The 25611-nt window shown below is 39.0% G+C and overlaps 2 protein-coding genes across 2 annotated transcripts in view; both read left to right on the top strand.

The window, feature by feature from the left end:
* Positions 1-643: 643 nt before the first annotated feature.
* On the top strand, positions 644-10502 carry LOC140940453 (uncharacterized). Its single transcript, XM_073389428.1, has 5 exons — positions 644-738; positions 4542-4591; positions 6117-6267; positions 7708-8471; positions 10236-10502. Exons 2-5 carry the CDS (start codon positions 4547-4549, stop codon positions 10410-10412), a joined length of 1137 nt encoding a protein of 378 aa, XP_073245529.1. The 5' UTR covers positions 644-738; positions 4542-4546; the 3' UTR covers positions 10413-10502.
* A 1507-nt stretch (positions 10503-12009) lies between these two features.
* Positions 12010-25611, top strand: part of LOC140940421 (doublecortin domain-containing protein 1-like) — a 44930-nt gene continuing 31328 nt past the window's right edge. Inside the window, exons 1-14 of the mRNA XM_073389391.1 lie at positions 12010-12371; positions 14487-14702; positions 15024-15073; positions 15611-15741; positions 15827-15989; positions 16796-16995; positions 17563-17656; positions 18011-18180; positions 18944-19030; positions 20070-20249; positions 21109-21388; positions 22822-23036; positions 24030-24176; positions 25079-25197. Of these exons, the coding sequence (XP_073245492.1) occupies positions 12226-12371; positions 14487-14702; positions 15024-15073; positions 15611-15741; positions 15827-15989; positions 16796-16995; positions 17563-17656; positions 18011-18180; positions 18944-19030; positions 20070-20249; positions 21109-21388; positions 22822-23036; positions 24030-24176; positions 25079-25197 (2198 nt within the window). The 5' untranslated portion in view covers positions 12010-12225. The remainder of the gene's footprint in view (positions 12372-14486; positions 14703-15023; positions 15074-15610; positions 15742-15826; positions 15990-16795; positions 16996-17562; positions 17657-18010; positions 18181-18943; positions 19031-20069; positions 20250-21108; positions 21389-22821; positions 23037-24029; positions 24177-25078; positions 25198-25611) is intronic.

Genomic DNA, 25611 nt, shown 5'->3' with positions numbered 1-25611 from the left:
ATTTCTTGCATACTGCCAGCTGAAGGCGGAAACCCTCAGTTAAGCCCCAAAGGGGGAAGGGAAAGCTTATTTATTTCAAACGTGTTTGGTGGGGGGCGGGGGGGGGGGGCTCTTAATTGAGAGGTGGGCTTGTTTAATTTGGGGCTTTAGATATTGCCTTTTCAACTAACTAGAAGATGGTGTCGTCAGTGGTTTGGTATCAATTCTCCATGAATAACTAGAACGCAAGGAGGTCATGCAGCCTTAGATAAATCGCAACTTCCAGTTCGAGAATCTGGTGAATAAACCCTACAGGATCAGTCAACATGAAGTGTTAAAGTAGTGATTGCTCATTACGAAAGGTCCGTACTGTGTATCATTATTCATGATAAATTTCGTTTGGACCAATGAATAAGGGGCGGGGGAGGATTGAAAAAGGGGGCTAAGAAGATTTACCGGTTTATGGGTGTATGTGATGAGATATCAGTGCGAATTTTTTTTTTCGACAAGGCGAAGCGCCAACGCTTCATTTTACAAAATGAAGCGTTAGCGCTTGTCGAACTGAAAAGAAGAAAAAAATTGTACTGCGCCAATGCGCCAGAAGTGCAGAAGAGTGGAATTAATAATTGGTCAGCGTTATTTCAAAAATGGCTGTGTGCGCCATGTAATTGACACAGCACGTGGCGAGAAGTCTGCTGTAGTCCACGGAAACTTCTTGTGAAAAACGGTACTTCGTCACAGTCTTGAAGTGACATTCAGGTTAGTTCCTTACGTTTAGTGTTGAAGGGTAAGCAAAGACGGCTTTGTTCATAAATGATAATTATTGTTGCTTGCGGTTACCGTATGTCGTAAATTTTAACGCACGTGCATTGCCATCTTGGAGTTCATTGCATTGTGGCTGTGTGTGAATATTCAGGTCTCGGCAATTCGACCAAATAGACCTTGTTTCATCCGCTAGTAATTTGGTTTTTCCGTCCGTAAAAATGTAAATAGATAAAGATATATGTTCATTAAGCTTTTAACAGTGCACGTGGTCGAAGGTTTGAGCTTACAATCAATCAATGGGCTTTTGCATTAGTTCCATACATACAAATCCTCGTAAATTTCGAAATTTTTTAGCCTGAATTTCATCCGATTGCTTCGAGTCGCTTTCTCCTCTCAGTTACTGAGGGAGTAATAATGACTCAAAGTAATCGGATGAAATTCAGGCCAGAAATTTTCAAACTGTTGTGAAATATTTCCTGAAGTAAAAAGGGGCTCAAATCTCCTTTTCACTCACAACAGGCAATTTGAGCCCTTAAATGCATAAGGGAAAGATTTAACGATAGTTTAAGTAATGATCCGGGTAAGGTGGATGCGGCAACGGTGCTTTCCCCACATAGGAATGTTCTCATTTTTACACAGAGAATGCATAAACCTACATGGGGGCCGTTTACGCAATAAAATGCATTTACACTCCACTTTGAAAGGGCGTTTTTTTTGTTAAAAGATTGTGACCAATCACAAGAGTTGAAACAAATAGCCAAGAAAAGTTCACAATTTTACATGTTCCCCCACATAAGGATTTCTTTGTTATTCAAACTGAGACCAGATTTTGTTATATGGAAGATGGTTGCAAAGTAAGGATGAATATATGTACTGCTTTATAAGGTTTGTTAACTTTTGCTATTCAAGCCAATCAGAAGTAAGTACAGACAATAGAAAAGTTAGCACCTTTTTTGCATATTTCCAACAGGTTCGTTGCCGTTGTTGCCATCGTTCTTATCTGGACTGTTTCTTAAAAATTTCAAAATTTACAATGATTTGTATGGAAAACCACTCAAGCATGACTGGGTGGCAAGAGTTTTTCCCAAGAGTTGTTTGACCCTCCTTCTAAGTTTTGGCGGCTGTTGCAATCGCTTCTTTTGAGGTATATGGTTGAAATTTTACAGGTTATCTAAGTTTAATACTTCAGTTTCAGTTCCTGCTTGACAAAATTCTTCACCATATAAATGAACTATTTTTGTGTTAACAAAAAGTTGATCACATGACCAACTATTGCAAAAGGTCTATTCAATCAAACGTTATAGTAAATAATTCCCTGTAGGTTAAGAATTTACCGTGCTTGGTTACCCTCCAAATTCTTCTTAAACATGGTAAATATGTTGTAGGAATGGAGGAAACAATAGTGAAAAGAGATAATAATTATTAGGACCTCATACTATCTCAAATTCAATGCAATTAGCAATGTTACCAATTGATAAGTAGTGGACGTTCAGTTTAGTTTACGTATAAAACTCTTTGTTTTTCTCCCTTTCTAACATTAACATATTTTGGAAAGATTTTAGAGGGAAGCCATGCCAAAGCACAGTAAATTCTTGCTTGCTACATGGGAATTTGATGTTACGCTCAACCCAAGACAATAGGGAATCCCAGAGCAAAAAATTATCCAAATCTATGACATCGCTTCAATGTTTTACTCAATTTTGCGCCTACGTTAGACAACTTTAAAAGTTTTCAATATAGACATGAAATTTGGGAATTTTATAGTACACTTATCACTTGCAGCCCTGAAAAATTTTGAAGAAAATCTATCCACACATTTTGGTTTAATCACTGTTTTCGTGAAAGAAGCCTCAGAAATTAAAGTTATTAAAACAGCTCAGTGCTGCGTTTTACCTTGATTCACATGTTTTCATGTTTTTCAAAATCGTACAAGTCTACGTACATTTAGCCATTTGTAGAGTGTATCAAGGTCATTTGAAAAACAAGTGAGTGATAACAACTTTTCAGAAACATCCAAAAAGTAGCAAATTGTCTGCATTAAGTCCTGTCTTCAGTTCATGCAAAATGTACATACCCTTTTTGTAGAAATTCAGAGATATCTTGAAATTCCTCGTATAGATTGTTGTGAAACTTCGCACAGCCGAAGACAAGCACCCAAAGTATTTGTAGTGAAAAGCATTTCCAAAGAATATTAATGCTGATACAGGCTTAAATTTGATTTAGAGCTAAACCTATTGTGATGTTGTTGTCACGTGATATTTATTGCCAACGAGCAGCCTCGCGAAGGCTCGAAGCTGTGAGGCGGCAACCTAATAGAGCCATGCACGATTGTTCCAGGGGCAAAAAAAATCTTGAATCAATGTAACGTAGATTAATGTCAGGCAACCATGATATAATGCAGGACAAAGAATGCATTGTTTTCAAGCGAACACATGATACAGATCAGAGAATCCACGAGCCATGTGCGTGTTTGTGAGTCCCCTGCTCATCCAGTCTTCAACCAATCGTTGGGTGGATCATTTCCATCCTACGTGATATCTGTCGCATTTTTGTGCTGGAATTTTTAATTGCATACCGCTAAGAAAAATAATAAAGCAGCGAAATTTTTGGTGTCTTTGAAGCAAAATAATTCGAAAGGCTTCATAGGTGCACCATGAATTTTTTTAGCTTTAAAAAGAGACCAAAATAACATAAGTCTGTACATTGAATAATATTTGCAGACTTTAATACGATTTTTTGAGGATTTTAAGTTTGCTTATATTATAAGACCACTAAATTTTAAGCAAAGTGACTTGAGCCCAACTTCGCACAAAACACGAGCCTTAATATCTCAAAAAATTTGCTGTGTAAAGTCAGGATTTCAAGTTCTTTATGCAGTAGAACAGTTTAGTTCACTATTTTCAAAAGACAAATTAAAGCAAGGGGCACACATACACCAAACCCATGATCCGCCTTCCCTGCGCATGTCGTGGGAGAACTGTCCTGTGGTTCCCAGCCAACAGCTCCCACATTCATGTGTTGTGTGGAGCTGGCACTTAAAGGACTCACCACGGCAGGAAAGGGTCTTCATACATGGGTTTTGCCATTGCACTCCGGCTCTGTTAAGTATCGTGATGTCGTTCGGCCATTGCACTGACCATTGCACTACCGGGTCTGTGGCCGGGGGCGCCTGAAAAATTAAAAAAAAAACGGGTTTTCCCGGTCACTGCCCGACAGCTATGCCATGCTGATGAGCCCCAGTAAGCGAAGAGCGAAACAGCTGTCCATGGCTGCCCCTGCCTGCATGATATGGCTGTGCAAATGCGTGAGGTAATGTATGTGTATGTGTGCCCCTTGCTTTAATTTAGTGGTAACTCATTTGATTCAGACGCTGACCTTTACATGTACTAAACCAAATGCATTTATAAGTTATTATAACGTATGTTGTAAAGTGCATATATACGTAATGTATATATCACCCCAAATTTGTCAAAAGGTAGAATAACAATAGAAAACTTGTAATTTTAAATAAACAGTGCTGCAGATTGTCTTCTATTTTAGATTAATCTCAATCTTTTTAAAGAGTTTTAAATATGTAGAGTTAATATCTTAGGCTATAACTCTTTGGTCTTGGGGTGAGTAATGTATTTTGAGGCATTGTTCTCCTTAATATGCCCAGCACACATAACAAAGTTCAACATCATGGGGCTGGGTCTCTAAAAAGTGGAAATTAAATATTGATCTGACCAAACTGCTAATAAATATCACTCTCATGATTATGATTTTTATTTTTATTAAATATTTATTTTTGTTTGAAGGAATCATGAGGCACCGGAAACCTGAAAAAAGAAACGTGAAACCTGTAGAGGTAATAACTTTAAAGCAGTAAAACCCCTTGCAAACAATCACAGCATACTATTCCCTGACATAAACCATTTTTATTGACTCAATATAATTTAGCAACTCTGAATATTAAAAAGATCAAAGTAGAAGTTGCTTTCTCTGATAATACCAGTGATTACTAAGCTAGTTAGTTAACATGTCTATTACAGATGCAGTTGTTCCAGCTAGTCTAAAAAATGTGTCTCTGTCCCCTCATCTCAAGAAGAGATGAGTACCTTTAGTCCAAGTCAGAGGAAACTCAATCACAGTTTTTCTCTCTCTTTTGGAGGTCAAACTCTAATTCAAAGCAATGTAACTAAATTTCTTGAGGTGAACCTAGAGGAACATCTCACTTGGAAATATCACATAAACTTTGTCTGTAAACAAATCGCTAAATCAATTGGTATTTTATCTAGGACACGTTTCTACTTATCTTGTATGACCAAACTCACGCTGTTCTACACATTAATTTATCCTTGTATTACTTATTGTAACTCCACGTGGTCTTCTATGTACGTGTCTAATTTAAACAGAATTTACTATCTACAAAAGCGGGCTGTGTGAGCTATTACAAATTCAGAATATCGAGCACATACTGCTCCTCTTTTCTCCAAATTAGAAATTCTAGATATTTTCCAAGTTAATACGCTCGATACTGCTAAATTTATGTTTCGCTACCACAATCTGTTTATGACAGACAGTCAAGTCCATAGATATGACACAAGAACAGCTAGTAATAATCGAGTGCATTCCTATCGTATGAACATCAAGAAATTAACAATTTAAGCAATAGAAAACGGTTCCCTTGTTTGCATAGCCTGATATAAACGTGAGAGGGGTTGGGAGAATTCGAGACAGTTATTTAATGCAAACCCAAGACGAAGTGGAGAGTTTGCACAACTGTTGAGAATTATCCTAACCCCTTGAGTGTTTATATCAGGCTATGCAAACACAGGAAAAATGTTTTCTTCTGTTCGAGCCTTGAATGAAAAGTGATCTGAAATATTTCATATACGTGTGATTTTGCCCTCAAGTTTTCCCTTTTCTTCCTGACAGTGCTCGGTTCGCATTTGGCTTTCAGTTTCAAAACAAACACCCCTTCTAAAACTCCAGCTAGGTGCCTAAAGTTAGTCAGCTCTTTTAACTTCTCAATTCCATTAAATTTATGGGTAAATTAATTTATGGGTGAATTTTGTATTTGATAGTTGATATTGGTGCTTAGAGTGTTTATTTTTATTTTGACTTAACACAAGCTATTCTCAGTTTTTGTGACCTTGCTATGCTGCCATAATTGTGACTGTGCCAGATTCCTATTCAGCCATCTGCCACAACTTTTTTGAACATGAGGAATTGTGGACCCTTTGTAAGAAGCTTTTTAAAACTTGTGTACAGGATCAGGTTTATAGCTATTAAAAACTGTCAGAATTATGGGATTGAGCAAAAATGTTGGCTGGGATAACTCATTAAAAAATATTTATTGCTGAACTTTGGTTGTTTCTTTTTTTAAATAGCAGACAAATATTTCAGGTGATGAGGAAGTTGAGAGAGAACAAAGCAGCAGTAGTTGGCTGGGACTGTTAAAGTATTCCCTGTTTCTGTTAGTTCCTGGATTTCTTAATCATGCTGCTCTGTTTCGAGAAGGAGATGTGCTACGACCACCAGGTCAGGGTCAAAACTTCAATCCCATAAATGTTTTACTAAAGTAGTATTTTTGGAGTAATGCTTCAATGGGTGCATGAAGAAAGGCTCTAGTCAGTCGCGAATCCAGACTTTCAGATAGGGAGAGGGGGCGGGGAGGGGGGGGGGGGGGGTCTCAAAAAAATTTTTTTCAGCCCTTTGGGCCTCAGTTTGGTCACAACATAAGGGGAAACCCAGGACCTCCGAGCCCCTCCCTTGGATCTGCCACCGCTAGTTATTCTTGGTCTAATTTCACTTGTGGCTTTATTTCAGTCACCCTTTGAACTGGGAGGGAAATTCTGATAAAAATAGAGTCATTGTGTCACGTAATCATTTTAGTTTTTTTTCTTTTTAACTATGACACCATTAATAAGTACACTGCAGCAGTCATAACTATCAATCTCAGCTGAATTAATGTTTCAAACATTTAGCTGTGCATTTTTATATGGCTTTGGAATGACTTATATCAGTGATTCATGCTGGTATGAGCTCATGCTTCAAGAGGTTTGGTTTTAAATTTATTAACATTATCATTGATTTTGTTGCAAATAGTTATATGGTGAGTCCTAGGACTCATCAACAACAACAACAACAACAACAACAACAACAAGTTTATTTCAAATTTAGTATAGATTACAAAGCTTGTGCCCCCATAAACAAACCAATGAGTCCCAGTTCAAAAAGGCAGGGAGTCCTAAATTGAACATCAGGGCTGTGCTTTAGCAGAACCCGGTGGCCCCTGGCGCCTAACTTTTGCCCTCAGGTGACTAGAAAATCTCATATTTTTCATACAAATCATATGCTGGGTACCCTAGATTTTTCAGTTTCAGTGCACTGGGCTCCCTTCAAATTTCGTTAGAGCACAGCCTTGAACATACTTGGGCCTTTACAGTGTATGTGACCAGACAGTTAATCTGGAGATAGATGCCAAAACTCTTTATTAAGTCCTTCTATTTATTTAGAGCACTAAAAGACCAAAATAAACATGCATCTTTAAACAAAAATCTTCAAATTGAGGGATCGTCCTTTGGATCCTACGGGATGCATGCCTTGAATTACATGTATTTTGCGTCTTTGCGGATTTTTATGCATCGGGGATGCAGGACGCAGAGGTAACAAAATCACTGCATCATAGCAGAAACTAAGAATGAGTCATACGGATACAGCTTATCATGATAGCGTTTTCTAGGTCAAGATTTTGGATCTGGTATGGGACCTGTTTGGGACAAAATGAGTTTTCTGGAAGAGTGGAATACTAAAGTGCGCAATCAGTGATAAGAAATTTTTATCAGAGTGCAGCATATCATCAAGTTTGATGTGCCCGCCCCAGTAAATACTTCTTTCAAATTCTGTATGCCCATTTTTGAGGTTCAGCCTTGTGGATTGATCTAATCAATGGCAATATATATATGCATTATTTTATAGGTGAACTTTATGATATTGGTTGGAAGCAGAAACTCTTCATGGGTTGCTCTGGGCGTGGTCCACCCACTGTCATTTTTGATGCCCCCACAGGTCAGTCATCAGATGCTTGGGCACTGATTGCACCTGAAATTGCCAAGATCGCCAGAGTATGTATCTATGATAGAGCTGGTTTAGGATTCAGTGACAGACCTTTAGTCAACTGGTCAGATCCACAGCAAGCAAAAAGAGGCAAATTATCGACCAGTGAGAGAATGGTGGAGGATTTCCATCGGTTATTCGCGTTAAGCTCTGATCAGCCCAAACCTTTCATACTAGTAGGTGCAGAATTAGGAGCAGTCAACGCAAGATTTTTCACGAATATGTTTGAGAACGACGTGGAAAGTTTGGTGTTGATAAATCCTCTGGCTGAGGAGGGATTGTTTGGTGAAGAGTGGACACAAATGTGGTATGAGCGATATGCCTCCTCTCAGCAAGTACTGCAATTTTCTGCGGCAGTAGGGATCACTAGAATAGCGCTCATTTTTGGTTTAATGAAGCCGCCGATGCAGCACAAACTTCTGTCTTCCAATGTGACTATGCGACAGAAACACCTGCTTTGTAAACCTGGTCATCTTAGTGCGGCGGTTGATGAATTTTTCTTCGCAAACGAAAGCTTAGCGCAGCTGAGAATGTTGCGAAAGCTGAAGCCGTTTCCACAGTCAGCCGCTGTCTCAGTGATCAGTAGTGCATTATATGATGAAAAGCTGAGTGGAGAGTTAAATCAGGTAAATTTATAATATAATTATATATACAACATCAGAGAGAGATATTTTTTAAGTCTCTAACGACCTGATAACCAAAAAGTCTGGTCGAATTGTTCTTTGAAATGTTGTCCCCACCCGAACGGATCGTCGCGATCCGTCACCATCTGGCGACCCCCTCTTTCAACATCAGAGAGTAATATTCTTCTAAGTGTCTCACGACCTGACTACCAAAAGGTCGGGTCGACTTGTACATAGATGGGACCTTACCGCCCAATCGGATCGTCTCGATCCGTCACCGTCTTGCGATACCCAGATAACAGGAACACTTGGAAATATTAATCTTGATTTCCGGTAACCGAGTTCACATCAGAACTAGTTCAACAGTGTACAATGTTAGATGACCGGACTCAGTAGGTGTGTATTGGACAACTCTTGGCGTCTTTGAGCGACGGACGGCTACCGGAAGTGAATTTATTGAATTTTTGGGCGCTGGTTTTGGCCAGATTTTCGGGCAAATTTTCTGTATTTGGGTAAAGATACTTAGCAATATAATTGTGATAGCGTCAAAGAATGTTCAAAGGGAAAAAACCTTGTTTCTGTTTTACGTCCGTCGCTTTAAAACGCTTTGGTTTAAGCTTCTCATTAGGGAGCTTAAGCAACAGCGTTTTTGAGCGACGGACGTCAACCGGAAGTGGACTTTTTGCATCATTGGACAGTGATTGGTTCAAACTCTCGGGTAAACAAAAGAATCTTAGCAATACAAATTTGTTAGCGTCAAGGCATATAAAAAGGGAAAAGTCCTCACTTCCGGTTGACGTGCGTCGCTCAAAAACGTCTTTGCTTAAGCTCTACTGTCTCCCCGGAATAATAGTGCATTTCGCATAATGCTGAGGTATACAGCTGCTTCGACGTGTTCGAGAAAGGTTGTCGGAAAAAAAGTGCCTAGAGCGACGCGATAATCCCGAAAGGTAATATGGAATATGATCAATACACTGTTCCTGGCACTGTAGCTGTCGAACTTACTTTCGTTGCTTTCCTTTAGCACTCGAAAACATATGTCCATGGCCTCTCGTGCTATTCTTTCAAATTTCATTGAAGAACAGTGAACTTAAAACTACCCACATTACCTTTCGGGATTGTCGAGTGCACTTTTTCCGACAACCTTTCTCGAAATAGCTGTATACATCTAGCACTACACACTGACCCTGGGACCCTGGAGTATTTTAGATTTACCAAATCAGTTGAATAAAAAAAGTTATTTTTTGTAAATAAATAACCTCAGTCTGTAAAAGCTTTGATTTCATTTTACATGAAAGTGCTCACAAATATTTCAGAGATTTTGTCAAGTGCTTTTAAAGGTGCGGTAGAACAGGCAACTGAAAAATGTTTCTGATTGGTTGAAAAAGTGGCGCGAGAATCTTTAGCCTATCACAGAGCGAAGCAATGCAGTATCAAGGGGTTTACGAAATTGGTTTTCTACAATCAATTCATTTTTCACCGTCTAAAACACTTTGGGTCGGTTATTTAAACGAAGTCTAACTTAGACCGCGGTTTAGAAAAAAATCTTTGGACATCCAGATCTCTTCCTTAGTGGGTTATTTTAAGAAGGCAAATGCTTATCTAGTCTTCTTTATACGCTTTAATGAAACTGTTCACGATGAGTAGTGTTTACATAAAAGCGTTGGCGAAACTGACAATGGCTTAGAACGCGTTTTTGATAAACACTAACTAAACTCCGTTTAAATAACTGGCCCTTTGTTTCCTTTTTCCATTTTTCGATTTCAGGTGTGGTCAAAATCTCAGGATCAGATTTCAAGTGTGTTACATCCAGGAAGTGAAAGAACTAACCTTTCTGGGACTGCTCAATCCGCTCTTTTACAGCACTATAACACAATCGTGAAAGTAGTTAAAAGACATGTTGAAAAATGGAACCAGAAACAACTTAAACTTAAACGCTTTTAAATTCTGAGAGAAAACATTATCAAAAGCGCCTAGAAGACTTGAGAATATTTTGTAGTTAAAAAAAGAGAAAAAGAGAGAAGAAAATTTCACTGTAAAGACGTTTGTGTATTGTGTTTAGAGAGTGCCAAGGGGGCCGAAAAAATGTAAATTTCGCGGCACTTTTGCTCTTATCTACTCCAACAAATAATACTACTTAAAAGAAACCAAAAGACGACTTGACAACCCTTACCCTTCGTTTAGCGTTTAACATTCAGTAGCGCGAACAAAACTCAAAATTTCCGCACGCACAAGAAATGTTGTTGGGACATGTTTTTGTTTGTTTGTTTTGCCAGTTCGTGAACGCAAAGGACACTGTTTTTTCTCTCCACTTTGCTTATGATTCCGAATTTCCTTGCAGGGATAATTTGACAAAAGCATGCTCGGAGGCTTATAGCCCTCTTTCAACACTTTGCCCCTACGACGTTCCCCGTAAAGTTCAACATTTCACCAAGAAAATTCTCCCTAAGAGCTAATGTTTTGTGGGGGGGGGGGGGGGGGGGGGCAAGCGCATGGGAGAGGTGCCCCCTGCAAGATATCCTTTGGATATATGTCCCTGCAAAATAAGTCCTCGGATCTTCTAACCGAAAGAAAAGTAGCGTCCTGGTTTTGAATTTTTGGAAGAGAGTGCCCGATATAGTTCTTCAACAGTTTTTAATCCCATAGGGGCACGTGAACGTCCAGCCGTCTGTAAAAGTCGCGACAACACACTCTACAGACGGGGCCGGATGCCACCATCTGAGTCAACCGGGTGTAGGGCTTCCGGTGTATTGACCTGGCTTATGACGAGAATTCAAAGAGAACAGACGGCAAATTGTCGTTGTTCGAAACATCTATCAGTCGTAACTTTTTTGTCTGTGTAGGATGCCTAAAGTTCCACAATTGATTTCGGTGCCATTAAATCCCACACCAATTGTAGAACATTCCAGGAATGGCCGCCCACAGTTAGTGATATGACATATGAGCAGGGAAATACCTAAAGAATGTATTGCGTTATATAACGAACTAAATGCACCCATCACATGTGCAAGAACCATTGAAATTTCCGGGAAAAACTGTTGCACCTAACCGTATCACAGGGTTCCCAGACTCACAACAGTCTACTGGAAGTTATATTACAAGGATTTGTTTGGGAATTTATCGTAAGGTCGGTAAAACGGGTAAAATGCACATGAACAGCAATTTAAGTGTACATACCTCATAAAGACTTGTGTCTGTGTTGTTTTCTTACTGTTTTGGTCAGGTGAGAAACCAACACATCAGAACTTGTTAAAATTGCGTTTATATGGCCGGAAACAGTAAGAAAACAACACAGACGCAACTCTTTATGAGGCATTTACACTTTCATGGCTATTTATGCATTTCCCCCTTTTTCTTATCTTACCATAAATTCTCATACAAATCCTTATATGACCTTTTTTATAATTTGGTTCCCAGTAGGCTATTTGTGAATCTAGTCGCCCTGTGACTAGAAGCTGAGCCGGGAGTTTTCCCGCCAAGTCTTTTTCAGCGGTATTCTTCATAAAACTGTGACGTCACTCGTAGCAACGCGCGGCCATCTTAGAAATGTAAATTTGACAAAAATCTCTTTGTAAACTGTCCTAAATAGAGGCGGTTTTCCTAAATTCGGTTGAACGAGTGCAGTATAGCATCAATTAGACAGCGACCTGTTAATTTTGGGTTGGTTTTGTTTCAACAATGATGGACGAAACGTGAGTAAATCACGCAAAACTAGTTGAGCTTGACTTGATGGTCTGACTTTCCAAACAAAATCAAAATGACTTCAGAATCTCGTCCAGCTGGTAAGGGGAAATCATCGGTGTATTTCAAAAGAGGAATGAGCGAGGAAATTACCTATGAAGATATACTGCTTGCTCAATACATGGATGAAATTCAAAGAAGTCCTCCAGTTCGCAAAGGAAGGTAAGTGGGTGGTCTGTTTTTATATGGGGTTTAGGACTCCTTTACAGATTATCCTTTGGCCTTTGACCATAGATTGTCATAAATAAGTTGTTCAGGAAGACGTGATGTTTCGAGGTATGCAGCAGTCGCCTTGATATTCTTTATGGACGTCTCGATAATCAGGGTGTCTCTAATCCCTGTTTAAGAGATATCAGGGGCGGGTCCAGGATTTTTCTTTATGAGAGGGTGCACCTCCAATCAATGGCGTAACTAACTAGTGACGTAAACAAATTTTAAAAGTGAATACGAAGAAGAAGGCTTTCAACTAGACAAAAATATACTAATGTAAACTGCTGAGAATAGATATCAAATGATACAGCAGATTTTGTATAACTGTATTGGAAAGCTGCAGGTCATCTCAGGGGGAGGGGGGTGTGCACTCCCTGTACCCTCCCCCTAGATTTGCCCCAACATAATGTCTTTGAAGTCCCTGGCTCCACTAGCATCTCATACACCTCCCCCCCATGCTCATCTCTGTGGATGAGTTAAACCATGACAAAGACACGTAGTTAGTGTGGACACCTCAAAATAAAAAGCAGCAGCTAAATCCCCAGCAAAAAGAAAATGCTGTAAAATTCTGAAAGTAAGCCCTGGGGCTTATATTTTTCAAAGGCCCTTTTGAGGGTCTTATTACATGGAGGGAAATTTGCATTTCTAAATTGGCTAGGCTTATATTGTCTATACTGGTAATTTACAGGGGGTTTTTACGGAAACTCACCTTGAGGACGTAAATCTTACCAAAACTCAGCCATACATGTACTTTGTCTATTTGGAACAAGGAAATCCAAGCTAAGAGTTAGGAATGAACTGTGCAAACAGCAATATAAATGTACTGTGACACTTTTTGACTGCATTCATTTGGCACAGGTAAAGTTCTTTGCCAAATGCCAGAAATTATGTGTTACTGTACAGTTTTTGCTTTGTTTTATTTTGATGATTTTAAAGGCAATTTCCAAGTACAAACCCCTGGGGGCTTATGTTTGGAGGGACAGTTTAATGGAGAGTTTTTTGCATTGCAAGTTTGGGAAGTGCCTTATCTTAGATGTATTTGGAGGTGCTTGTCTTTGGAGGGGCTTATTTTTGGAATTTTGTGGTAACAGAGCTTTGACAGCAGTTAACTCCCATTATTAGAGACACTCTTTATTGATCAAATGAAGAATGATCCTCACAGTTGTGAGCGCAATTTTATGCAATTGTAGAAGAAGCCTGAAAAAAGTTCAGGACTTCAATGGGATTTGAACCCGTGACCTTGTGATATCGGTGTGATGCTCTAACCAACTGAGCTATAAATCCGCTGATGTTAGGAGCTGGTCAAAATTATTATGTGTTCACGTGTTTCTTATATGATTTATTTTATGTACTGTCATCTATCACACTCTTTATTGAGGATACTATTTCATGGTCCGGAAGGTGTCTGCAGTAAGGAGAGATGATTTTATTATTACATCGTATGCATCCACAATACAGGAGCAAAACTCTTCACCAACACTATGATCTGCTTCAAATTTGGTGAATGATAAACAGACTGTATTATGCAGTGTATGCTGTAGATCATTATGAATTATAGTACTTACCATTGCTTTCTCCGGTTCTTCATTTGATTCTGGCCAAAATCAACACACCCTACCGATCATTCACTAACCTGCTGCATGTAGTGGAAACATAAGGACCGCATGCACAGTCACTATTAGACTATCAGGGATTTTCCCCTGCTCATTTCATAGGAAATGGAAGGAAAATTGAACCAAAGAGAACTATCTTGCCTTTCAATTTCCCATCTACTGCAATATACCAGTAATTGCATATACCCAGCAACTTTAAGGCTGTACTCTTAGAAATATTAAGGGAAGTCCAAGGCTCTGAACCTGTAAAACCCAGTGTGCCCTGCATTAAATTTTGATTTCCATATTAAAAAAAAAAAGAACTGATTTACCAGTCACCCGGGAGCAAAAATTAGGTGCCAGGGACCTGCATGCACAGCCAGAGCACAGCCTTGAACTTGAAGTCTTAGTGACAGCTCTGCCTGGATGCAAAACTGGGTCGTCTAATAATATATTCTTTATTGTTTGTTTTAAGGGAAGCCAGACTGTCTCCTTATGCTGTTTCAACTGGCAGTAGTACTCGGCTAAAGAGACCCAAGTCTGCAGTTTTATCACAAAGAGGACAATCTAAAAGTTCTGCAGGGCCACCTCAGACTGTGATTGGTTGGGCTGACAAGACAGACTGGACATTGACCAATCAGAGTCCAAAGCAACGCACCCGCCCAGTATCTGCTCCAGCTACCAGAAACAGGTAAATTATGCATACATAATTACATGTATCAAGTAATAAAGGAATAAAAGGCATGGCAAGTGGTTTTTGTGACATTATAAATGTGTGGGGATTTAAGAACTTGAAAGAAGTGCTAGGGAAGCGTACATTGTAAGCTGCAGGTAATTGTTTCTCACACTTCTTTAATGTTCTTGACATTTTCAAGTGTCTTTGTTAAACTTAATGGTGCATTAGGAACAAGCTTTGTCATTTATTTTATAAAATGAGCCTCTTCCTTTTACACTCTCTGTTTATCTAACATTATTCAAAACAAAACCGTTTCTTATTTTTTTCTTTGTACAGATCAGGCTCATTTAGCTCTGCAACTTCATCACTTTCTAGAAACACTTCAGGTAAAGTGAAAGATAACTCATAGTGAATATACATTTGCATGATTACTTTATGCTACTGTTGAGGGTTGTATAATCATGGTCTCACCTGTAAAGCCACCATGAACTTTGAGGAGGAGTCACTGTTAAGTGGTTTATAAACTACAGGGTATGTTACAACTATAAGCTGTAACTGATTATAATAAAAATACAAATTATAACACATAAAAGTCTTTGACGGGCTAGAAGGGTGAGTTGTTCGGACGCCTCCTCCTTCAAAGGAATCTCTGTCTGCGGAAAACCTCAAAGAAAACCCTACTGACACAGGAAATGATGCAGGAAAAGATGTTATGATACTAATAAAGTTTTCATTTTACATTAATTTTTTACTTTCTAAAGCAGTCTTATTTTAATGGTAAGAAGTGACTGTTCTTATGGAACCCATTCGAAGGTTTTGTTTATGTATTTAACTTTTTTTTAAATTTTGTAAAGAGAGGGAACAGTGGTTTTTACTTACCCATGTTTCAGGAATTCCTTTATATCGTTTGAGTCTTTCTTTAGTTTCCAGTGCTGTTAGTGGAAGGAAAACTAAACCATTGTTCAAGAGGAAGCCTCAGCTCATTTGTGTCAGGGCCTTTCAGAATGGAAACAGGGATAACTATGCACGGATAACTGTTCCAGATCTTCAGCAGGTAAACAGGTTTTGAACAACTTTGATTGGATGACTATATAACATTTACTTGTTTACAACTTGTCTTGTTATAATCAATCCTTCAGCTACTTGATGCCTGCACGGAGAAACTAGGACTTGTGTCTGCTGCAAGAAAGCTGTTTTTATCTGATGGAACTCCAGTTGCACATGCTAGCCAGCTGCCGAGGGATGTGGATGTTTATGTTTCTTGTGGAGAGCCTTTCTGTGATCCTTATGCTACCATACGAGGTAATAATAATTATTTTATTAGTAAAATTCAAGTAAATACAGGTGATGTCATTTAGTCATCTGCTTGAGTGTAGTCTTGTACGGGACTGTAGGGGACCTTTACATTATGTAGACTGGACTTTTAATACAAGATTGAGTACAATTAAAAAGTGATGTTTTCAAACTAATGTCATGTGCCCCAGATATAATTATGTACACTTTTTATCTCTTACAGTGTACATCTTTCAATATTCTGGTTAGCAATAGCACAGAGTGTCAAAATTATTTTGGGGACATACATGTTTGGTAACTACTAGTACATCAACATGTACAGGTAGTTCAAAATTCTAAAGTTGTACTCATACTTGATATTATACTCATAGTCAAATCTTAAGGTTTCTATTGGTAACAAAGTAAAATTGGTTTAAAATCAACCAAGTTGATAATTAAAAGCAAATTGACCCCTCAGAAAGAGAGCCCTTCATCAGGGAGGATTCAACTGTGGTATCAAAGTTTTTAATTCACAACATGTTTGAAAGTCATCATAAATAGTTTGCTTTGTCTTAACAAGACTGACATTGTTGACCTCCTGTGATCAATAGTGCATACAATGTACTCTCATTGGTGTTCTTTTGTGGTCTTTCTAAATGGTCTTTAATTGTTATGGTCTTTTACCCTGGTTATTTAAGTATTAAGCCTTGAAGTGTTGCACACACCCCTGAAGTCCATGTGATACATGAATTTAGGCATCCAGTGTGTCTCCAATAATCTCAGAGCGCTTGATTATCAGAGGATAGAGAATTGATCCAGTTTGTTGTTTATAACAGACAGAGAAGAACTGAGAAGATCAGCTTCATGGACGTTAAGTGGCATTGTTCTCCCTGAGGATCGATCCAGAGGTCGCACAAAACCATCTTTGTCCAAGAGGATGAAGTCATTAGTTGAAAGTCAGAAGAGAAGAATTCTTGTGTTTAGAAATGGTGAAAGTTCTGAGGGAGTGGAGATTGTAGCTGGGAGATTTGATGAGGTATAGATCAGGGGCCGGTTGCTCGAAGCCTGGTTAGCGCTAACCGTTGGTTAAGAGGTATCAAAATGTATAGGTTTCCATGGTATTTAACACTGGTTAGCACTAACCATGCTTCGAGCAACCCAGGCCAGCTGTTTAACCCATTCGCCCCTGAATCAGTTGTTGTGACGTCATTGCTTTTAGCTCAGTGAAGGACAACTTTGGCATCTAGTTTGATCGGGAGAAAGAGCCAGATCTTTGTTAAACTTGAAAATTTATTATGTTGGGAATTTTCAAGTTGAGGGATGTTTTACCAAAAATTTGTACATCTAATGCATTGTTAGTGAATAATGCATTTACCCTTGAAGCTAGCCCCTCACAGCTACTTGTACATGTACGTGAAGGTGTATAGCACAAAAGGTTTCTGTAGAATATTATTTGAAGAAGAGGATTAACAAGACGTTTCTTAGATCATCTTATGGCCTGTACATGATAACTTATACCAACCGAGTTTTAGCATATAAAATATGAATGTGATGAATAGAAATAATGATAATAATATTACAATTATTATTATAATCTCTGTAGTTCTTGGATGACTGCACGAAGAAGTTAAACCTAGAGTCAGGAGCCAGGCTTTTGTTTGACTGTCAGGGAAAGGAAATCAAGAGCTTCTCTGATGGTTAGCAGACGTTTTTTTTAATGCTTTGTATAAAGTTGAACAGTAATAAACCCACTTACCTTTATATGATAATTTAAAAAATTCTGTGCAGGGCAGACAAACAAAACCAAAAATAAAAACAAAACGAAAGTTGAATTCTCCCATTTTATTTTTGCCTGGCTACAGTCTATGAATACATATCTTTGGGTACATGGTTCTTCATGGTGTATGATTTAGTTAGAAGATGAACTGACTGGCCCTTGCCCCCGGGCAAGTGAACAAGAAAAGTTTCTTGCCAGTGGGAAAATCTTGTTTTGACATACAGTAACAATATTTTTGAATGCAGTTCTGATCAGTTACCATTCTCTTTTACAGTTCCTGTACTGGACAGAATTCTTCAGCCGTCAACTAGTGTCATTCTAGGCCCTGTGTGGGTGACAAGAGGTGCAGAGCGCTTCAGTCCTAAAGGAGCATATCACTTCATTTCCACACTTCTGTTTAGCACCAAAGATAGATTAAAACAAAGTAAAGCTTACAAACAACAGGTATGGAAACTCATGTTTTCGAAAAAAAAGGGGGGGAAAGGAAAACAAGTTAACAACCCATAGATTCAACCTGAGACAAAACTGTTGAGACAGTTCCATCTATTTTCTAAGTTTGCACCATACTACCATCTCCTCTAACAAAAAAAGTAAGCCCCCTCCTCACCCTCTATTCAAAATTGTTTTAGTCTAAAAGCCAATGTGTATAATTCTCCTAAACTGCATTGTGTAAGGGGAGGGGTGGGGGGGGAGGTTGCAGAGGGAGGGAAACAGGCATTCATTTGGCGATGGTTTCCATTTTTGCTATGATAAAAAAGGTATTTTTATGATGTGTATCAACCCATTTTGTTCCTGGTTGTAGCCTTGATATTTTTATCAAAAGAAAATGGTCTTCTTGACTTTTCCGATTATCTGTTGAATATCTCAGCTGCTAATGTCATTTGGGAAGTGAAGCACATTTAGGTTTCTGGGAAGCTGGCCACCTACCCCTCCCCTAACCCAAGATTTTGCCTAAAGTGAAAAGCATTTAGGGGAGGGGTAAGTGGGCAGTTTCACAGAAACCTAAATTAATCCAAATATTTCCAGCTAAATTTCAGCTTCTGGTTGCCAGTGGTCTGTTTTTGTTGGCTATAACAACTGAAAATTCATTCTCAAAACTGGACGAACCCTTTCTGTTACTTACAGCTTCAACAATTGCCGGAGTTTAATTAGTAAAAGTGTACACAGTGAAACTTATTATTCCAGATTATTTATTCACTCTTAACAGCTAGAGGAAAGTCTCAAGGGTGAAGAAGTTGTTTCCAAAGAGATCATGGCTATGAGTGAAGCAGAGATTGAGAATGAAATAAAGGAGGTGTGAGTTGTTTTATAGAATTATTTCGGGTTTAAACTTTCTTTGTCCTAAATACACAAGGAAAACTAGGGGAGGCAAACCTTCACGTTTAGGACAATTGCAGAGTGGAACACTTTTGATCCAACCATCAAAATTAAACCATCAATTGCCAGTTTTAAGCGCACTTTATGCGAGAAATTTTTAACCGATCAGAAAACCTCCTCAAGATATGAGGATTCTTTTATATCAAGATTTTAAATTTCAAGACCTTTTTGCCGTTTTTTAAATGTATTTTAAGCTTTTTGTGTGTTTAACTGTCCATATTTTAGAATTGTTATAATACTGATTTTCGTTTTAGATGCTTTTTATAGTGTAATGAGGGCCACGAATTTCAGTGTTTTTTTTTAACTATTGTCAAGTGTTGCCCTCCATAAATAGAGCCTGATAGGTATACTGATAGGTATGCAAGGAAGAGAAACGCTTAATTTGTCAGCTGCTACCAGGGAAGTTGGGTGGGGGGCGGGGGGGGAGGGGTGGTGTATTGAAAAAGTTAACTGTGGTCCCGGTTCACGATCATCAAAAATGACAACGTTTTAGGCCCCACAGTCAAATTTCTAGTGAAGGGAAGCAAAGCATTGCAGCTGCAACGAACATGCACAAACCCGAGAGAATTGGCACAGATCATACAAAATTCCTGCAATTAGTATAGGTAATAGCATGGTTAGTAGTGATATTTGGCATAAAGACCACGAGTGATATTTGGAAATATTATACCTAATTTCACGAGCCGTTAGGCGAGTGAAATTTGAGACAATTTTGAAATATCACGAGTGGTATTTATGTCAAATATCACATACAAATCATGCTATTATTTGTTTATACTACTACCCGCAAAAGGTTTGTAATTTTCACATGTAGGTATCTCAAATTAAGCTGAAATACCACTGCTCTAAGCCAATCAAATTGCAGAAATTTCTCGTTAAGTAGTATAAGCTAATTAATTATGCAGTGAGAATAGTACAGACTTGTATAAGTCACATTTGTTGTCTTTAAAATGAAGGTTGAACAGCACATCAGTGATTTGTCAACTGCGATACCCACCCTGAATTCACATCTGGGAATAGTGGAGGGAGCAGCACAAGACGAGGAATCATCAGGACTAGAGAATTACAGATACAAACACATGACGCATATAGCCCCAGAAAGTAGATTGTTGGCTAAACAAGGACTCAAATTAAAGGTAATATTCAAACTGTAAACATCTGATTATTAGTCAAACTGTAAACTTCTGATTATGTCGGTAATTAATATGTTTGTTTAGAACTGAAATCAGTTTGGAGAAATTCTCATAGGGGGCATCTATTGGACAGGGGGCATTTATTAGTGACGGGTGTCAATTACAGTTTTAACAGCGTTAATGGGACTTTTTTTAGATAAGAGGCGTTTATTTGGAAGTGGGCGTTTATTAGGTCATTTACGGTAATAGATTATATGTTTTGAAATTGCCTACACAAAGCAACTTGAAATCTTAGTGCCAGCCCTGCGAAATTGTTGATACTGACCGATGACTTATTACATTAAAAGACTGATTCAATCGCTCAATACTTGCAAACTCTAAGACTGATTTTTGTGAATAGGTTAGCTGAAATTTTTAGTCATTAAAAAAGCCAGCGATGTGAAAATACGCGCAAAAATGCTACCATGGCCGTTGAAAGCAATTGGGCTAGTTCGCGAAGCCGTGCGGACGCATCTTTAAGTTACTAAATTAGTTTAGCCGCACTTCTTCGCAGCCCTTATTTCCTATAATATTGTGATGTCGAGGTGGCCTCTCTTTATAAGCCTGGTGGTTTCTTGAGGTCTCTTCGCCTAACAACCTGCTGTATCCTGTTAAATTTGCTGTAAAAAAAGGCTAATAAATGATGATGATGATGATGATGAAGCGCCATGGTTATACCTGTATAACGGGTGGTACGCTACACGGGGATTTCACCGCTCGCCTGAGCTTCAGCAGAACCCTATTTGCTATAGGAAATTTTTGAACTAGTGATCATCTAATGCTAATGATCTTGTGATTAAGGTTGTGTTTTTCGTGTTGCTAGGTTTTTGAAAATGGCTTCTCTGAAGGCTATGTTGTTCTTCACTTCAACTTACACGAGGCCGAAAAAGGGATTCAAGGCGATAAATCGCAACTGATGCATCGATTTCTTGATGCCTTCGCAAGCTGTTCAAAGGTGTCAGAGAGTGGCGGTGGCCCAGCTGGAAGCAGAATTGCTAAGAGAGTGTTTAAAAGGGATGGCGAGGAGATCACCGACGTACATGACCTGGTTTATGATCAGGAAATATGGTTGTCGTATGGAGAGGACTTTAAACCACCTCATGGTGAGGGTTTACGGTCATCTCGCCACCAAAAAAATCGCCACTAAGAAGTCGACTCACCACCAACGAAAAACTCGGAAATAACTGACACAGTTTAATGCAAAGCCTAGGATTACTTACCTAAGATTTACTTTTCGTCAAGCTTATTCTAATTGGATCTCGATTCAGATACAAATATGTCGACGTTCTTTGGGTTGAACTTCTTATGCTCTATAATACTCCAAATACAGGGAATAGGTTCACTCTGAGTGAATGTAAACTTTGACATTTGAGAGATAAAGAAGTTTCATAACCACCAGTCATTTCTTTGAAATAATGATAAAAATAAAGTAACAGTTAAGAGAAAATTTCTGTTCGTGAAAGTTTTTTCATTATTTTGTTGCATTATACAATAAAACTCTGCTCTATTCTTCGTGGCGATTTTGTTAGTAGCGAGATGATTTGGTGGCGAGCTGACCAGATACCATGGTGAGCGTATTTAATGACACTGAAATCTTAAAGGAGCTGTGTCACGAAATTCATTGAAATTCCGACAGTGGAAACTGCCGCCAAATTGTGTGAAACCGTAAAAAACGATGGACAAACTTGGAGAAGATTATAACGGATTGCAACTGCGGTTTTTGCAAACTTGTTAGCCTAACCAGTTTTTCAAAGTTACTTTTGATGTCTGTAATGTTTGATATACATGAAATGCTTGGGACAAGAGGGAGCTGTGATTTTGAAATTATTTACCAATAATTTTGTCACTGATGTCAAGTTCTGTCGCGAACAAGGACATGAAAGTGGCAATAAAAGCAAAACTAGACAGCCGTCACACAATACTCAATCAAGCACTCAATTACGCGTCTTTTAAAATAATCAGGTACTGGCAGTAATCAGGTAGACTGATTACTGCCACATCAGTCATTTTAACAACAGCAAGTATGTCATTCATAGTACAATTATGCACTTGAGCTCAAGGTAGATTTTATTCATCAGAAAAAGAGAGTCTTTGGCTTTAACTTTTCTCAAATTTTTAACGATGATTGTAGTGTTTGAGGCTACGTTTACACTCGAGAAGATTTTCCGGATACGTGATCAATCCGGATCACTTTGGAACCAAATTAGTTTGCCCTCTGCTCGAAGAATACTTTGTATCCAAATGAATGTTCTCGGATTTGCTAATATGCGTAAACGCCTGCGACGCGGACTACATAAATCTGGAAATATTTATGAATCCAGAGGAATCTCTCCCAGTGCGAACATAGCCTAAGGGCGCTTACGATTTGTCAGAACTGGCTGGTCAGACCAGTTTAGACGGGAGGAGAAATCCAGTATTATCAAGGACCATCCAGCCATATCAGTTTATTCTTAAATAGTGTGCACGGCAGTGATGGGTTGGCAGTGATGGACTACTGGAAAGCGCTCCAAGTTTATTTATGTTTTCTGTTTTGCAGTTGTTGTTCTCGAGCTGTGCCTGGATAAAGCCACCTGCATGTCCCTTTGGGGTGAAAAGGAGATGGTTCAAAGAGAGAGTTTTGATGATGAAGGCAGAGGCAAAGAAAAGTCTTCTCTGTGGAGAGCCGTGAATGGTTTTCCATCAGGCTGCAAACGGCATCATGTGAATTTGCTCAACCCAGGAAGCGAGCTGTCCCAAGCCCGGAGTCTCCAGGTGGCTGAATACTTCAAAAATTTATAGTGTGTGTATCAAGAGCCAGACTAGTCAGCCATTGATGAACTTGCTTGATCGAATGTGTTGTTGTTTCTTTTACCAATGTTAGCCCCTATTCTTTTTGTTATTGTCGTTTCTGTTGTTTCTAGTTCATTGTCATTATTGTATGTATTTTTTTTTCCTGGACCTTGTAATGGAGCTTGCTCTGTGAGTTACCCAGGCCTTTTGGAGAAATTTTTAAACAAATAAATAAATTTAGCCAAGGCCAAAAGCGGAGCTCTCGTGGGAACTTTTAAGAAGTGTCTTCCTGGTCCAAGTTGTTCAATATCCAACGGATAAATCACTATCTTGTGGATAAGTATTAGGGAAACCAGTTACAGTATGTACTGGTTAGAGATTTATCCAGTGGAAGGCGTTATCCACCTTTTGAACAACTGGGGCCTGAAGTAAAGTTTTCTGAGCCTGCAGTCTGTTGAATAACAGAACTGATCAGCAAAGAACTTAAAAAAACCAATCACCTCAATGAGTTGTACACTTGAGCCCGCGATAGAGTTATATCACATTGGTAAGCGGATGCCCTATTTTGACAGCTGTCAATTGACCATACCATGAAGGTCCAATATCAAGTTAATCACAATTTAAATATGCCTTGGACTTTTAGGCTTGTAAGTGAGACATTTGACATCCACTAACTTGACGGGGCGGACTTACGCACGGACGGACGATTTTTTCAGCACAAAAATTTCTGGGATGCCTGCTTGGGTGCACAACCAACCAAATTTTCTTACCCATGGTGCTCCGCTGCGCGAGAGCTCCGCTAAGAAGAATTACAGTGTACGTGACTAACGCCCTCGTCTGATCTTATAAGGTCCTTAGTGCTGCATGATGAGTTGGGGGCAATACCAAACTGCGATCGTGTAAAAAGGACCCCTTGCAAAATAGAGAGATTTAACTCAACGTAATAATACTAAAATTTGTTTTGGTTAACTTAAGGTGATGCGTGTCGATGAGAATGGCTGCTTTCTGCAGTATAAAGAGAACAAGAATCTTGTACTTTACCCAGAAGTGGCTGTCAAGGAAAAGAGGAAAAAAGGAAAAAGTTCATGGCCACCTGATGCTCAGGAATGGATTATAACGCAGGTATAGAACGATGTATATTAAGTAAAATTCCTGAGGAGTGTATCCAAAATCAGAAAGGGTAAGAAAAAAACCGTCTCTTGTGTGTGTGTTTAAAGCCAGGTTAAAGCAATCTCAACGACGGCGTTAACGACAATTTTAAAAAATAATTGGTTTTATGAGTATTGAACAACAGCTCTGCACCTGCATCACGCTCTTTTGTAGTGGCGGATCCAGGGGAGAGGCCCGGGGGGCCCGTCCCCCCTTATTTTTAGACCATACTGAAGCCCGAAGTGCCGAAAAAATTTTTTTGTTTAAGCGTTGGTGTGAATGGGACTTTAGTTAGAATATGACTTGCTAGGACCCTTGAGCTTTAAAAGTTACTTGCCCAGCCAGAAAATCTACCTGTCCAGTCCCGGACTACCGGACGGGGCTTTTTCCGAGCCCTACCCAGTCTAGTTGACAATTAGCAGCTTTAAAATCAGTATGCTAGTACAGTGGTCAGGGTTAGCACGCACCTTGAACTTTTAAGGTGCGTGCGAACCCCTGAAAGTCCTTGAAAATTGCAGTCGGTACTGGAAAGTCTTTAAATTTCGATGCTAACTTAATAGTTTAAGGAGAACTGCAAAGGAAAAAGAGCAAAGACAAAAATTTTCCTGATGTGGAAGAACTAAAAAAAGACATAGACTCAAAGCTCTTTTTTGCACTGAATATAGTCCTTGAAAAATGCGGAACGTGTCCTTGAAAGTCCTTGAAAAGTCGTTGAACTATTTGTTCAAAAAAGGGTACAAACCCTGAGTGTTGCAGGACAGTGTCAGTCGTCACGCATGCTGTAACTTGATAGCTGAACTTAAACGGGTATTCTCCTTTTATCTCGTCTCAAGGTTTATGGTAAAAAGTTGATAAATTGTCTTGTTTGGTTTCAGAGTGGCTTGATCCATAGTAAAGCAATGCCTCAGCTTGTGCTGTCTAGGTCAGAGCATGCTGTTACTGTCCAGTACGCGGAAACTTCTTTGCATGGGTATCCTGTGGTCATTGCAAAAAGGTAATGCGTGCTTACTTGGGTGCCTTGTGGGAGTTATCTCATAAATACAAACATATTAACCTCCTTCTACAGCGTACTAAACAGTACCAGCAGAAAGTACTGCTCAGTAGCTTTCATTTGAATGGTAACACCACAGACTCAAAAGTTAGACCACCTTGTACAGCATAATAAACAGCCCTACAGTAAAGTGCTGCCCAGTAGCTTTGCTCAAAAAATAGAAACACCTTGTACAGCACAATAAACAGCCTACTCCAGTAGAGTACTGCTCAGTGGCTTTCATTTGAATGGTACAGGGAAGTTGTTACTGAAGTCACTTTTATTAGATTGGACACCTTTAGGTTTTTATGATCGACAGACTTAAAAGTAAGAAAGAACGTGTACAGCACAATACAAGGTAACGCTCCAAAGTACTCT

This window comes from Porites lutea, chromosome 6, assembly GCF_958299795.1.
Source record: "Porites lutea chromosome 6, jaPorLute2.1, whole genome shotgun sequence".
Lineage (NCBI taxonomy): Eukaryota > Metazoa > Cnidaria > Anthozoa > Scleractinia > Poritidae > Porites > Porites lutea.
This window is presented reverse-complemented; position numbering and strand designations above follow the sequence as displayed.